We start from the raw sequence: 14,168 nt of genomic DNA, 5'->3' as shown, positions 1-14,168 counted from the left end.
AAGCAAATATACTGAGAGGGTTTCAAATATCAGATGTGCAAAGGTGCCGTTTCAGTGAGGGTTTACTCCTGGGAGGTCCTGGTACAGCCCTTCCCCCACCCACCATCGCCCGCAACGTTGCAAGACGACACGCCCACTCACGTTTTTAAAAAGCTGCTCACAGGACAGTAGCATCTCTCGGGTTTGCAACTGACAAGGTCTGGAAGGATGACTGGATGCAATATCTGTCTCTTCCAGATGTAAACCTGGGCAGCCCAGCAGGATGAAACAATGTGTTCAGAATCGGACTTCCAGCCCAGGGCTCTGAAACGAAGGGTGCTTTCTGCTAAGCGCTTTTAGAGCTGAGGCTTTCCCAGCCATTGTTCCCATCCTTATCTAAGCATGCATTTATTTTAACAGGCTTAAATGGTAACATTTTGTAAAGAAAATAAACAAACTGGCCCTGGTGTGCGGGGCTTGTTTCCAATACATCTCAATGTAGTTACCTGGTTTTGAGTCTTTGTTTTGTGACTGCAGTGTATCACAATGATAAATTCGCAGATATGGAAAACCCTTTGCCTCCCTGGGATAAAACCCACCTGACTACGGTATATGATTCTTTTGATATATTGTTGGATTCAGTTTGCTAATATTTTGTTGAGGATTTTTGCATCTATGGTCATCAGTGATAATGGCCTGATTTTTTGTATTTTTTTGGTGTGTATCTTTGTCCAGTTTTGGTGACACGGCGATGGTGCCTCATAGAATGAATTGGGAAGTGTTCCTTCCTCTGCAGTATTTTGGAATAGTTTGAGAGGGACTGATGTTAACTCTTTTCTGAATGTTTTGGTAGAATTCACCTGTGAAGCCATCTGGTCCTGTTTGTTGGGAGATTTGGGGGTTTTTGTTTTGCTTTGTTTTCTTAAAGTACAGTTTATTTATAGTGGAAGATTTTTAATTATTATTACTATTGATTCAATTTCATTACTGGTAATTGGTCCATTCATGCTTTCTACTTCTTCATGTTCTGTGGAGCTTAACACACCTCCAGAAAACATACCGCACATGATTTGAAGAACATAGTTCTAAGTCTTTCCTTTTACAATGTGATGGCAGTTTATTGCAAACTTCATATCTTGAGCCCACCAATCATGTTCGCCTAAAAAATTTTCTTTGGTGAAGAAAAGGATTATTTTATCCGTAAGTCTTGGGCCACGTCTTCATGGCAGTCTCTCCAGAGAAAATATGTCCCCATTTCCCCTTAAAGGCAGCTTAGAATTTCTGAACCACAGTGGGATAGCCTGACACCAGTATTCATAAGTGCCTCTTTCAGTATCCTCATGAGGAATTCTGGAAGATCCCTTGCCTATAAAAGCTTTCCCAAAATCTCACCACTCTGTGGGTTAGTATCAAAATCTCACCATTCTGTGGGTTAAGTATTTTGTTCTTAAAGTGATCCATTTCTGTAAAGGTCTTTGAGAGGGAGCAGCGAGGAGAGAATAAAAAACAGGACATCCACCAAAAAGAAAAGGATTTAAAAATGAACTCCTTCACCTGCTTTATAATTCGGACAGTCAACCCTGAGGGAAGCACTCCCTCAGATTTTTGAAATTAAAAACAATGGGAGTTCCCACGGTGGAGCAGCAGAAATGAAACTGACTAGCATCCATGAGAATGGGGGTTCCACCCCTGGCCTCGCTCATTGGGTTGGGGAATCCCACATTGCTGTGGCTGTGGTGCAGGATGGCAGCTGTGGCTCCCATTTGACCCCTTGCCTGAGAACTTCCATATGCTGTGGGTGTGGCCCTTAAAAAAATAAAGAAAAAAAAAGAAATTAAAAAAAATGGATTTATGCCACCTGCTACAAGTGGATCTTTAGGTGAAAAATGAAAAACAAAGCAAAACAAAACAAACACAACACAAAATCAACCTTAATCAAAATGAGAACTGAACTTCATACACTCTCACTTGAAAACAACTAACAGTAACAAATAGAGGGGCCTTCTGAAGAGTGGACAACTGTGGCTTCTGTAGTCTCGCATCCCTTCCCCTATATTCACAGAATCTAGAGACCCTCTTTTCCTCTGCGAGATTCCCTCTCTGCATTTTGTCTGTCAACAGGCAGATGGGCAAGTGATCCAGGCTGGCTAACAAGAGTAACTCATCTCCCTTGGGCGGGGGGGCACATCATCCAGGTGGGGCCAATCAGAGGTTTTTGGGGTTTTTTTTTTTTTAAAGATAATTACATCCCCTGGGGGAGAAAGCACCCTATTCCTGAATCCTTCCTCTGTGATCAAAACCTAGAAAGAAAGTCACTCAAGCACAGAAGAGCCACGACCACCTGACTCTGCCTGGAGAGCGCTGGCTCGAGAAGGAAGTCAGCTCAGATGAAAAACGGAAGATGTCCTACTGATTGGTACCAATTGAACCTGTGGCTCCAGCCCTGCCTGAAGCCAGGTCCACTCCTTGACTTCCCAGATATGACCATTCAATTAGTCTTTTGTTAAATGAATCCAGATTTGTTTCTTGATAGGCAACAGACAACCCTGCCTTACCACACAGGATCCTGGAATTGAAGAGATACTTCCTCTTATATGTAACAGGAAAGTTGCTATCATCTATCTACATAAGAAAAGATGTTCACTTGACATGATCAAGGCTCACATCAACTACAGAGATAGCAGAACTGGTCTGTCTAGGAGAGATAATTATTTAAAAACCTAAGGCAGCCATCTTCAAACCAAGACGCAAAGAATCTTAAAAATCAATGAGATGGGAGCTTGGTTTGGCAGACCATATTAAATTTGGGTATGTTTGAGTGAATTTGAGTATGAATTAAATTTGAGTATGTTTGACAACATCTGATCCATCTCAATATAATCCCAAAGTCTGTAAAATTACAATGAGGTTAAAAAAAAAAAAAATTACAGTGAAGAAGTGTGCCCTTGCATGCCAGGCTAGAGACACCAGCACAGTATGAATTTGAGAAGCCATTTGATCTCATAAAATACAAGCTACTGGATATTACTGTGACTTTTAAAAAAGAAACCAATTGTGTTAGTTTATTTTATTTCAAAGTTCATTCTACCCTCGGTGAAAGTAAATTATAATTAGATCTGATGTGTGCACTTGCTTTTTTGCTTTACACGTCAGCATGCAACCCAGACATATATTTTCTTATCCCCTGTCACTCTACAATTTTGCTGTCTAAACTTTTACAGTTCCATTATTTCCAGTTTTTGCAACTAAAACTTACACTGAAAAAACCAAGAAGAGAAAGTGCAGGGATGTCTCAAGAAATATTTTTCCTTCCTGTCTACACTGCTATTTATTGTCCCTGCTGGTGTGCTTACAGCATTCGAGCAGGAGAAAATGTGCCTGCAAAAGGCAACCTGCTGTACTAATAAGCCGAAAACTTTTTAAAATATAAAACTTCCAAGAAAACCTACCTTGTTCTGCATAACTTCCTCACCTCCTGCAAGCTTTTGTGTGGCGTGAGGGCAAGTCCATCCAGGCGGTGAATTTTGTAGCTGAAAATCAAGAAGTAGTCACGGATCACCTTCCACATAGGAGGCAAAACGTTTTAACAATCTGGTATTTTAACTTAATACATTGAAGAAAGATGCCCACTGACAAATAGTCTACCCGATACATTTGTCTATACTACCAAGGCTGGAAATTATGTAACAATTCAAAGCAAGCCAAAAAAAAAAAAAATCACATAAATATCTGTGAAAAATGAAAAATGTGTGCACTATTGATGTTGATTGTGGAAGTTACAAAACTAAAGTCATGTTTTGGTTGTAGTTCACATGACTTATCCAAATAAGCCAGTTGTGAATGTCTGCATAGGGTGTAAACACAAATGCTAAATTCTTTTTTGCCATCTCAGGATATTAAAAAACAAAGAAGAGAACAAATGGGGCAGATATTATTGCAAAGAGATATTTGGAGTAACACTTTTCTGTACAACAATAGATACTGTCACAAATCTATTGTAAATAATGGTTTAAAAAATTCCCTTAAAGCATTTACTGAGCACCTACTTTGAATCACTGAAGTTGAAATAATACCATTCGTATTCTATCACTATTTCAGTAGGAGTTAAGCAGATTTTTGTGATTTTCATGAAAGACTGGCCAGATTTTTTTTTTTAGGAAAATGTGTTCTTAGCTCAAATTCTCAACCTACAAAATTATTAGAACTATTGGGAAATAATAACAGCTCCTCTAGTCAATGTGATCTTCATTCCAATTTCACTGTCCTCTGTGGACTTTCAGTACCTCTATATCTCTTGTTATAGGATTCAGGTGATAACGGAAGAGAGAAACTACTGTCCACTCATTCTGTAGAATAACAAACCTACCTGCAATTATACCCATCCACTCCTCTTACAGTTATAACAGAGGAGCTGTCCTTTCAGTCTATGGTTAACCTGTCCTTCCAGAATTTAGATTATATCCCCTCCTGCCTTCTCAGGCAGTTCACACCCTGATTATCTTTCCTGTGCCTTATTTTCAACATTTTCTTCAATACTAGATTCTACCCATCAGGGTTTAAGAATGTTCAAGGCCAAACCAGACAAGGATACCACAGGAAAAGAAGATTACAAGCCAATGTCCTTGATAGACACAGATATAAAAAATCCTCAACAAAATATTATTAAAACCAACACCATGATATTAAAATAATGATTCACCATGATTGACTGGGATTTATCCTGGGGATGCAAGGATGGTTCAACACTTGCAAATCAATGTGATACATTGTATTAACAAAACAAGGATAAAATCATGATCATCTCAATAGATGCAGAAAAAGCATTTGACAAAATTCAATATCCAATTATAGTTAAATTCTCAACGAACTGGGTATAGAGGGCATGTATCTCAACATAATAAAGGCCATATATCATAAGTCCAGAGCTAACATTGTATCAACAGTGTAAACCTGATTTTCTCCTAAGATCAGGAACAAGACAAGGATGCGCACTCTTTCTACTTTTATTCAACATCATGTCAGAAGGCCTAGTCAGAGCAACTAGGAAAGGAAAAATAAATTCATAGAAGACATCCAAATAGAGAAGGAGAAGTAAACTTTCACTATTTGCAGATGACATGATAGAAAACCCTAAAGACTGGATCAAAAAAAAAAAAACCTGTTAGAACTAATAAAAGAATTTAGTAAAGTTGCAAACTATAAAGTCAATACACAAAAATCTGTTATGTTTCTGCACATTAATAATGAGCTATCAGAAAAAGGAGTTGAGAAAAAAATCCCATTTACAATTGCATCAAAAAATAAATTAAACATCTAGGAATAAATTTAACCAGGGAGGTAAAAGACGTGTGTGTGTGTGTGTGTGTGTGTGTGTGTGTGTGTAAAATTGGCCATGCCCACAGCATGTGGAAGTCCCCCAGGCCATGGATCAAACACATGCCACAGCGGGACAACATCAGATCCTTAACCACTATGTTGCCAGGGAACTCCTGAAAGACCTTTATATTGAAAACAATAGGACATTGGAGTTCCCTGGTCACCTAGTAGCTAAGGATCCAGCATTGTCACTGCTCTGGCTTGGCTTTGATCCCTGGTCCATGGGATCTTCTCATGACACAGGTGTGGCCAAAGGGAAAAAAAACAAAAAAAAAAAAAAAAAAAAAACAGAAAGGAAGAAGGAAAACAAAAAGACAAACAATCTTAAATATTTTACAGAACCATAAAAGATGCCAAATAGCCAATACAACCTTTAGAAAGAAGAACAAAGCTAGAGGCATCACATTCTCTGACTTCAAACTATACTACAAATCAAAACAGTATGGCCCTGGCATTAAAAACAAACACAGATTAATGGAATAGAATAGACAGTCCAGAAATAAACCCACACTTACATGATCAATTAGTCTATGACAAAGGAACCAAGGATAAATATACAATGGGAAAGGATAAGTTTCTCAATAAATGATATTGGGAATACTGGACAGCCACAAGCAAAAGAATGAAATAGACTACTGTCATATGCCATACGTGAAAATTAATTCAAAATGGTTTAAGACTTGACTGTAAGACCTGAAACCATAAAATTCCTAGAAGGAAACATAGGTAAGTTAGCTCCTTGGCATTGATCTTGGTGACGATTCTTTTGAACCTGACACCAAAAGCAAAAATAAACAACTGGGACTATTCCAATTCAATAGCTTCTACACAGCAAAGGAAACCATTAACAAAATGAGAAGGCAACCTACTGAATGGGAGAAAATATTTGTAAATCATAAATCTGACAAGGGGTTAATATCCAAAGTATAAAAAGAACGTGTACACTCAATAGCAATAAACAAACAACAATCCAAATTAAGACTTGCAGAAGATCTAAATAGACATTTTTTCAAAGAAGTCATAGGAATAGCCAACCACTACATGAAAAGACACTCTACATCATTAATCATCAGGAAAATGCAAATAAAAATCACAATGAGATATCACCTCACATCTGTTAGAATCAAAAAGACTAATAATAATCAGTGTTGATGGGGGTGTAGAGAAAAGGGAGCTCTCGCACCCTGCTGAGAGGAATGTAAACAGGTATGGTCACTGTGAAGCTGTGGAGGTTCCTCAAAAAATTGAAAACAGTACCAACTACCATATGATCCAGCAGTTCCACTACTGGGTATTTATCTGAAGAGAACAAAAACATTAACTTGAGAAGATACATACACTTTCATATTTATTGCAACACTAATTATAATATCTAATACATGGAAACAACCTAGGTGTCTATTGATGGATAAATGGATAAGAAATTGTGGTATATATGGAATGGCATAATATTCAGCCATAAAAAAGAACTGAATCTTGCCCTTTGAGACAATGAAAATGGAGGGCATTATGCTAAGTGAAATAAGTCAGAGAAAGACAAATACTGTCTGATCTCTCTTATACATGCCATCTGAAACAAACAAACAAGCAAACAAAAAAACCCTAACAGCCAACCAAGTTCATAGATACAGAGAACAGACTGAGGGCTGCCAGAGGCAAAAAGGGAGGGGTGGGACAGATGCATGAGCTAGGTTTTTTGTTTTTTGGTTTTTTTTTTTTGGAGGGGGGTGCCTAGTTTTTAAAAATTGAGGGAAAAAACATGTTGAAAAGTACCCAGCAAAAAAAAAAATCAACTTCCCTCCACACCATTTTCTTCCAGAACTCCTATCTCTCTCTTTCCCATCAGTAGAAACTTTCAGAGAGAATTATCTTTACTCTTGTCCCAAATTCCTTACCTTCCACCACCCCCCCCACTCCAACCTGACCTCTCTCCCTCCCTCCTCTGAAATCTATTGTTCAAGTCAACCCTCCTCAACCATCCCACCACTGTATCCAGTTGTATTTAGTCCCCACCCAACCAGAACCCTCGACAGTATTTAACTCCTTCTTTGCCACTTCCTTTTAGAAATCCCCTTTCCACTTGATGTTTACGCCAGTATGTTCTATTGGTTTTCCTCCTACCTCTCCAGCGGCCCTTTCTCAAAATCTTCTGTTGGCTCATCCTGACATCCAGCCTTTAAATGCTCCTCAGCATTCTGTTGGCCCCTTTTCCAACTCCCTCAGCAAGAGCATCCATTCCTTCCACTTCCATTACTATTATTGCTATTATATCAGGGGCACACAGATATATATGCAAATACATCCAATCTAAATAACCCCTCTGTATTCCCGACTCATTCGATGATCTCAAAGAAACTAAAAATCGAACCTGGACCAAAATGAACTCATGATATTTCTTCCACTCCAGTCTAGTGTTGATGCCTATAAGACGGCTGTCGCGCATGCCCATTTAATAATGGAAGCTAGGATCGTAGGAGTCATCCTTGACAAGATCCTCTCCCTCACTGGACTATCCATCTCATCATCTGTCCTATCATTATATCTTTAAATAAATCAGGAATACAACCTTTCCAATCTCCGCTGCCTGATCCTTGTCCATGCTTTAGTTACTTCCTAAATAGTCTCTTCACTCCTTCCCTTGCTCCACTCATAACCCATTCCCATATAAGAGGCAGAATAATGAAATAAGAATACAATGTGAAATGAAGTTCTGTTACGATAAATTCAACAATTCCTTTTTTTTTTTTTTTTTCCTTTCATTTTAAGGCCACACCTGTGGTATAAAGGAAGCACCCAGGCTGGGGGCTGAATAGGAGCTGCAGCTGCAGGCCTATGCCACACCACAGCAACACCAGGTCCGAGCCACATCTTCAACGAATGCTGCAGCTTGCAGCAACACCAGATCGTTAACCCACTGAACAAGGCCAGGGATCGAACCTCCATTCTCACAGACACTACATTGGGTTCTTAACCCACTGAGCCATAACGGGAACACTCCAGCAACAATTTTTAACTGTAGGATTTTTTTTTGGTAGTTTTTAAATAATTTTTTACTGAGTTAAAAAATTCTTTAGCATTTTAGTTCCCTATGACTAAACTTTGAGATAGTCTTTCCATATTTGATTGCTCAAATTATACTTTACTGACTGTCCTACTTAAAAATAGTCCTTTCGAAAGGTGAATATGTTCTAATGATGTTGTTATTGCTTTGATAAGTGTTTCTACTGGTTATTATTATTTTAATTTTTATAATGAAAAAATAATTCAACAACGCAGAATAATCTATGATTATTCTTTCAGACAAATAATATTTTTCAAGTTCTGGCCCTAATGTCTAATACCAACAAATCTTTTGAATCTATTCACATATGTCAAAATTTAGCATTGTCTTCCTACATCTTGTTATCAAACAAATGTTCTGCATTCCAGAAAGTTTACATTGTAACTTTGTTTTAATTTTTAGATGACTGTCTTTTCTCCAACATTTGAAGAATTTTCAAGGTACCTTTTAAAAGGCCCAAAATGAAGGATCAGAAAGTAAAAGTTTATTTGTTCATTTTCTTCTTTCCTCTGCCAGTCCAAATAAAGGAGACAGCTCTACATGAGGTCCAAGACACCCCTTGAACAATAGAGTCATTTAACAGAAGTGCCATTTTTAACCAAAATCTTTTGAATAATGGGAAATTAACCTAAATTCCAATTTTTAATCTTTTCTGTTTCACTTCTTTCATTTTTTACATTTCAGATGTAGGTTAGCTCCTACTAAAAATATGCTGAAATATGTGGATTTGATGCTTTAAAAAAAAACTTGACTAAGATTTGATATAGTTCTGAAATACCAACCTGCATCTCCATATGCACCAACCTGAAATACTTTGAGGAAGTTAGTGGCTCAAACAGCCTTCTGGGAGCAGTGGATCTCACCTTATTTCTGACAAATTGATGAGGGCTTGATGAAAGAAACCATACATTTACCACCCAGTCTGTTCTTAATGATGGGCCTAGGTCCCAGCCCAGCTCAGGCTTTCTTCATGTAATAACCCCTTCCTGGGAGTCCACGGAGCAGGGCATCGCCCATCCGAGGCCTCTGCCTGGCATCTGGGAAGTATGGTGATCCATCTGCCCTTTAGTGGAACAGGGTCCCACCTGGTCTGGGATTTGTGATGGTGGGAAGAGTGATGTGCTCAGGAGACCAAAATCAAATCAACCTAGGAAGACTGCCAAATTCTTCCTCTGTCTATAACTTACCCTCACATATAGGTCGGTCTGTCTCCCTTGCCGGGAAACTGCAGAAATCTAAAACTGACCCTTTTCGGCACTTAGTGGGATCCAGCAGCAGAGGAAAGAGGTTGTTAGCAAGGACAATTTGCTCCGTACCAACCCACTAGCAGGCAATTATCAATCAGTGCGGTAGGGCTCCCATTACCCAGCACTACGTGTGTAAACTCCGGAGTCGAGAAAAGCCTCAGATCAGCTAAGACCAGAAAAATCAGAGGCATAACTTAAATACGATATTTCCCCCAGAGTACATACTGCGTGTCTTGTTAGTTGGTTGGAGAAAGGCTGGCAAAATGCTCAACGAGTGAGCAAGAAAAGAGACAAGGGTTTTCTGCGCCTGGGCCCGAGGGAGGAGCCTATCCCTGGGAAAGGCGGGAGGGCGCGGGAAGGCGGCGAGGGCGAGGTTGCCGAGCGGGGGTAGTGCCTCCCTGAGTGCAAGGTCTGGTGACTTTGTCAGCCTGGTGGGTACAGGCTGGGAAATGCACACTCAGCAGGGAAAGGGGAAGAGAGATTGGCGGCAGTTTTCTAAAAACAACACAGCTCAAGTCTTCGCCTATGCCCCCTCGCTCACCCCGCGGAGGCAGCGACGGGTCAAAACCGGTCCCCGGTGCGCGCGTGGCCGCGTAGTTCCCACTAGGAAGGGGGTGGGCGTCCGTGACTCCAGGACGCCCCCGAGCTGTGCCGCCGGCTTTCCTCTTCTCTGTCGACCCGCCAGGTTCGGAGAGGCGCCTCTCCCTCCGAGCCTTGGGCTGAGGTCGCCCGGGGTCGCGCCAAATCTGATGACGCCGCTCGTCCCGAGCAGCCGGGCACTGGGACTGGCGGGGGTGCTCCGGGAACTGAGAGGAAGGCTGGGGGGAGGCGTCGCGCGCCCGCGGTCGCCAAGCGCCTGGGCTTCCCTCCGCGGCGCCGGCTCCCCCGGGTCTGCGCAAGGCGCGACTGGCGCCCCCTCTCGCCCCGCCACTGCCCCTTCCGCTCCACCCCGGCGTTGGACTCCCGGCCTAGTTCAGCCACCTTCCCACCCGGCGTGGGGGTCTCAGAGCAGAGCAGGAGGAAACCGGTGAGGGCGAAAAGGCGCTCGAGAGGGAGGGCGACTCGCAGCACCCAGGGGGCTGGTCTCCAACTTGGAGGCGGGGACTTCCCCGGGCGCAGGCGGCGAACCCGGGGTGCAGCTCCGCGCGGCCAAGGGCCCGCCTGCGCCCCAACCAGCGCGCGTCACGGGCGTCCAGCCGCGACCGCCACCGCCGAGCCCTAGCTTGGGGCCCGCGCGCCCTGGGCTGCCTCTCTCCCTTCCCGCCCCCAGTTCTTCCGCCAAAACCTTTGACCAGGGTCTCCTTGCCAACATTCCTAAATCTTTTTTTTTTTTTTTTTTTTTTTTTTTTGCCAGCTCTTTGCGCCAGGTAGGAATAGGGCTCTGCTTTGGGGTGTGCACAGAAGCGCGGTTTCCAGAAGGTGTCTGACCTTTTCACCTTCCCTGCGAACTCCTCCGCGGGCATCTACCCCTCTCAAGGGCCTGATCTGCGGCCAAAACCTGTTTGTTCCCTGAGATGTCCTTGCTATTCATATCCGCAGAGGCTTTCTGCAGCAGTTCCCGGAAAGTCCTCGGGGATGGAACTGGGGGGCATCCAACCCACAGTGAGGACGCGCCGCCTTAGGAGGCGGGGGTGGGCAGGAGCTGGAGGGCCGGCGTGACAATGGCCTGTGGCCCGAGCGGGCGCCGTGAGAGTCCTGCCAAGAGCAACTCCCGCCCCCGTTCTCGCTGGTCCGGGATGCACACAAACCGCGGCCACCGGACCCCTAATTTCCAAACCCGGAGCACCTGGGTTCTCAGTCAGAAGGCTGGGCGGGGTCAGGCGACGACTGCCCCCTAGCTGGAAGGCGCATTGCCTCCTACCCTGTGGCGTCCCCTCTGCCCCGGAGGAGAGGGCACTGTATCTCGGGTAACAATGGAGCCCGCGGCGCGCGACGGGCACCCGGGCACGCCAGGCGCCCAGCCGCGCGCCCCGATACCCAGTAGGGAAGCCGGGTGGTTCTGCAGCCCAGCCTCTCCCGCGCGAGTCTTCTGACTCGGCTCTACGTGGCAGCAACACGGGGTGCGTCCCCCACCCCAGCCGAGGTTTCCCCAGCCCCTTAGGGACTCGCCCACAGAGCCCGGGGCGCCCTGCTGCTCCTGCCCCAGGTCACGACCCCGCCGCCGCGAGCGCCTCCCGGGGGTTCGGAGTTGGGAGAAGCCGCCACCACCTCCCGGGCGCGCCGCCTGCCTCGGCGGCAGAGCCCGAGATCCTGGGCGAGCTGCTCAGCTCTCCCCTGGAGCCCGAGCGATCACGCCGAGGTGGGCTAGCCCGACCCTGGCGCTGCCAAGACCTCGAAGCCCCCTCCCAAACACACCCGCTCTCCCGCCCTGGGCAGATCCCCCGGCGTCTCCCTTCACCGGGGAGAGCCCTGCAGGGCCTGCGGAGAGACGGACAGACGGATGGGGAACGCACACGGAGGGAAACTTGTTCCTCCGGGTCTCCTGTCAGGCAATTGCTGGCGAGCCCGTGCGGGGAGAGGGGCGGGAGGAAGGGAGGGAAGGGCTCCAGAAGGGGAGGGGGCGGAGGAGGTGGGGGAGGCGGGGGTGCAGTTGGTGAAACTCCTCCGTCTCCCGCTCATCTTTTCATTGCTTGCTCCTCTCCTCCGTGCAGACACCCCGGACCTCCCCTGGGCGCCAGCTCCTCGGCCCCAACGGGTCCAGAAACAAGCCGGATTTTTTTTCTCTCTTCTTTCTGGAAATTGGCGTTGGTGTGTGTTTCCCTACCTCCCTCTTCCCCCCTCCCACTCCCCCCTTTTTTTTGAGACATGGCCCGGGCAGTGACTCCTGGAAGAGGAACAAGTGTGGGAAAAGAGAGAGGAAACCGGAGCTAAATGACAGGATGCAGGCGACTTGAGACACAAAAAGAGGAGCGTTTCTCTCGGATCAAGGCAGTGCCTCGCCGCTTTCCTTTCTCCAAGACGGACTGAGGATTTTACAGCTCTGGGCGGAGTGGAAACGCTCCGGATTGTGGAGATCGCCCCGGCGCTCTGTTTTCCCCGCACGTTCGGTTCTCCCGCGCCTGCCCGAGGACCCGGCGAAGGGAGGATGGAGAGGGGGCTGCCGCTCCTGTGCGCCGCGCTCGCCCTGGCCCTCGGCGCGGCCGGCGCTCTTCGCAACGGTAAGTGACAGGCGGAGGCGCGCGGCCGCGGGGGTGAGCCCGGCTCCGGCTGCCTGCGTCCGGCCGCCGGACCCGCGCCGAGCTGCCTGGATCCACCGGGAAGAGCGGCTTCCCGCGCGAAGGAAACTTTTATCCAGGCGGAAAGAATAAAGAAATAAGGTCTGTCGGTGGAGGGCAGGGAGATTGCAAGTGCTCGGGCTCCCTCCTGAAGTTGGTTGTTTGGCTGCGGGGCTTTTCCTACCTCTGCTACACGGCAGAACTGCCTACCTTGCCATATCAGCACACCAATTATCTTAATAATGTTTCCTCCCAAAGGCAATTAGATGAGACTCCCTTTCAAAAATCTGATGGCTGTTGAAAGTTAATGAACGAACACTTTACCGGGAGAACTTCCTGGTTCTCTGGCAGCTCCTCCGAACTGTTTCCTCTAGTGGGTGCCTGCAGGAGAGAGCGGTTTGCTGGTGGATGGAACTCCCTCCTCCGCTTTTGCAAATCGGCCGCGATCCATCTGGAGTATGAATGAAAGTTACAGCGTGTCAATAAAGGAATCCGATATATACAGTGCTAGGCACCAGGATATCTGAAAATCCCTAACCTAGTTGCAGCTTCCACTTAGCTTTTAAAACCACTCACTGTTAAGTAAATGGAAGACCGTGCTGGGTTATAAACAGTATCCCATAATCTAAATAATGTGTTTAAAAATGGGATCTGGTTGTAGGCATGTTTGACTTCCACTGTAACGTTGGTGGAGGAAGGGGATGGCATTATCTTTACAGGGAGTCTTCTGCAATTATTATTAACTAATTATCAAATATTTACTTTTGTCTGGCTTAGATTTCAATCAGAGTAATTAGAAGGAAAGACCCTCCGCCACTTAGCCACTTACGGTAGTGTGTTGTTTTAATAAGAGACCATGAGTGGAGGGGTTCAGGCCAAATCACATCTTTAGGGTGGAAGTTAATCTCTAATATGCTTTTAGGAGATTTCCGATTGAAGCAATAGATTTCCCCCAACAGCTACCAAGCAGTGTTCCAGAAGATATGCTTGGAAAATACACACACACACACAATTGTGAATGTGGAGTTCAATTTATTAATGAACCTGAGTTGATGGCATCGTTCCATAATCTGGCAGAGGATGAAATAACAGTCGCCTCCAATTGAAAGAGCTCAAGTGGTAAGACTTTAGAAATCGCAGTCACCCAACCTCTGCCCTCCACAGCTCCGGAGATGAAATTGGTGGAGGTGTTCATAGGATGGATTTGAAACCTAATGCAAACAGCTTTCAGACTTTAGGTTGTGAACTCTGTGTGTGTGTGCGTGCACATATATAAGAAATATATGTATT

General features: G+C 45.1%; 1 protein-coding gene across 13 annotated transcripts in view; it reads left to right on the top strand.

The window, feature by feature from the left end:
• Window positions 10,269–14,168, top strand: part of NRP1 (neuropilin 1) — a 150,160-nt gene continuing 146,260 nt past the window's right edge. The window contains exons 1-3 of one of the 13 annotated variants that reach the window (XM_021064977.1): window positions 10,321–10,690; window positions 11,018–11,030; window positions 12,315–12,821. In XM_021064977.1, the coding sequence (XP_020920636.1) occupies window positions 12,749–12,821 (73 nt within the window). In that variant the 5' untranslated portion in view covers window positions 10,321–10,690; window positions 11,018–11,030; window positions 12,315–12,748. Of the gene's footprint in view, window positions 10,691–11,017; window positions 11,031–11,433; window positions 12,822–14,168 lie in introns of those variants that run through there. The other 12 variants (XM_021064971.1, XM_005668176.3, XM_021064974.1 and 9 more) reach the window with 12 other exon arrangements.

Source organism: Sus scrofa, chromosome 10 (genome assembly GCF_000003025.6).
Source record: "Sus scrofa isolate TJ Tabasco breed Duroc chromosome 10, Sscrofa11.1, whole genome shotgun sequence".
Lineage (NCBI taxonomy): Eukaryota > Metazoa > Chordata > Mammalia > Artiodactyla > Suidae > Sus > Sus scrofa.
The sequence above is the reverse complement of the archived record's forward strand: the minus strand, read 5'-3'. Positions and strand labels throughout refer to the sequence as shown.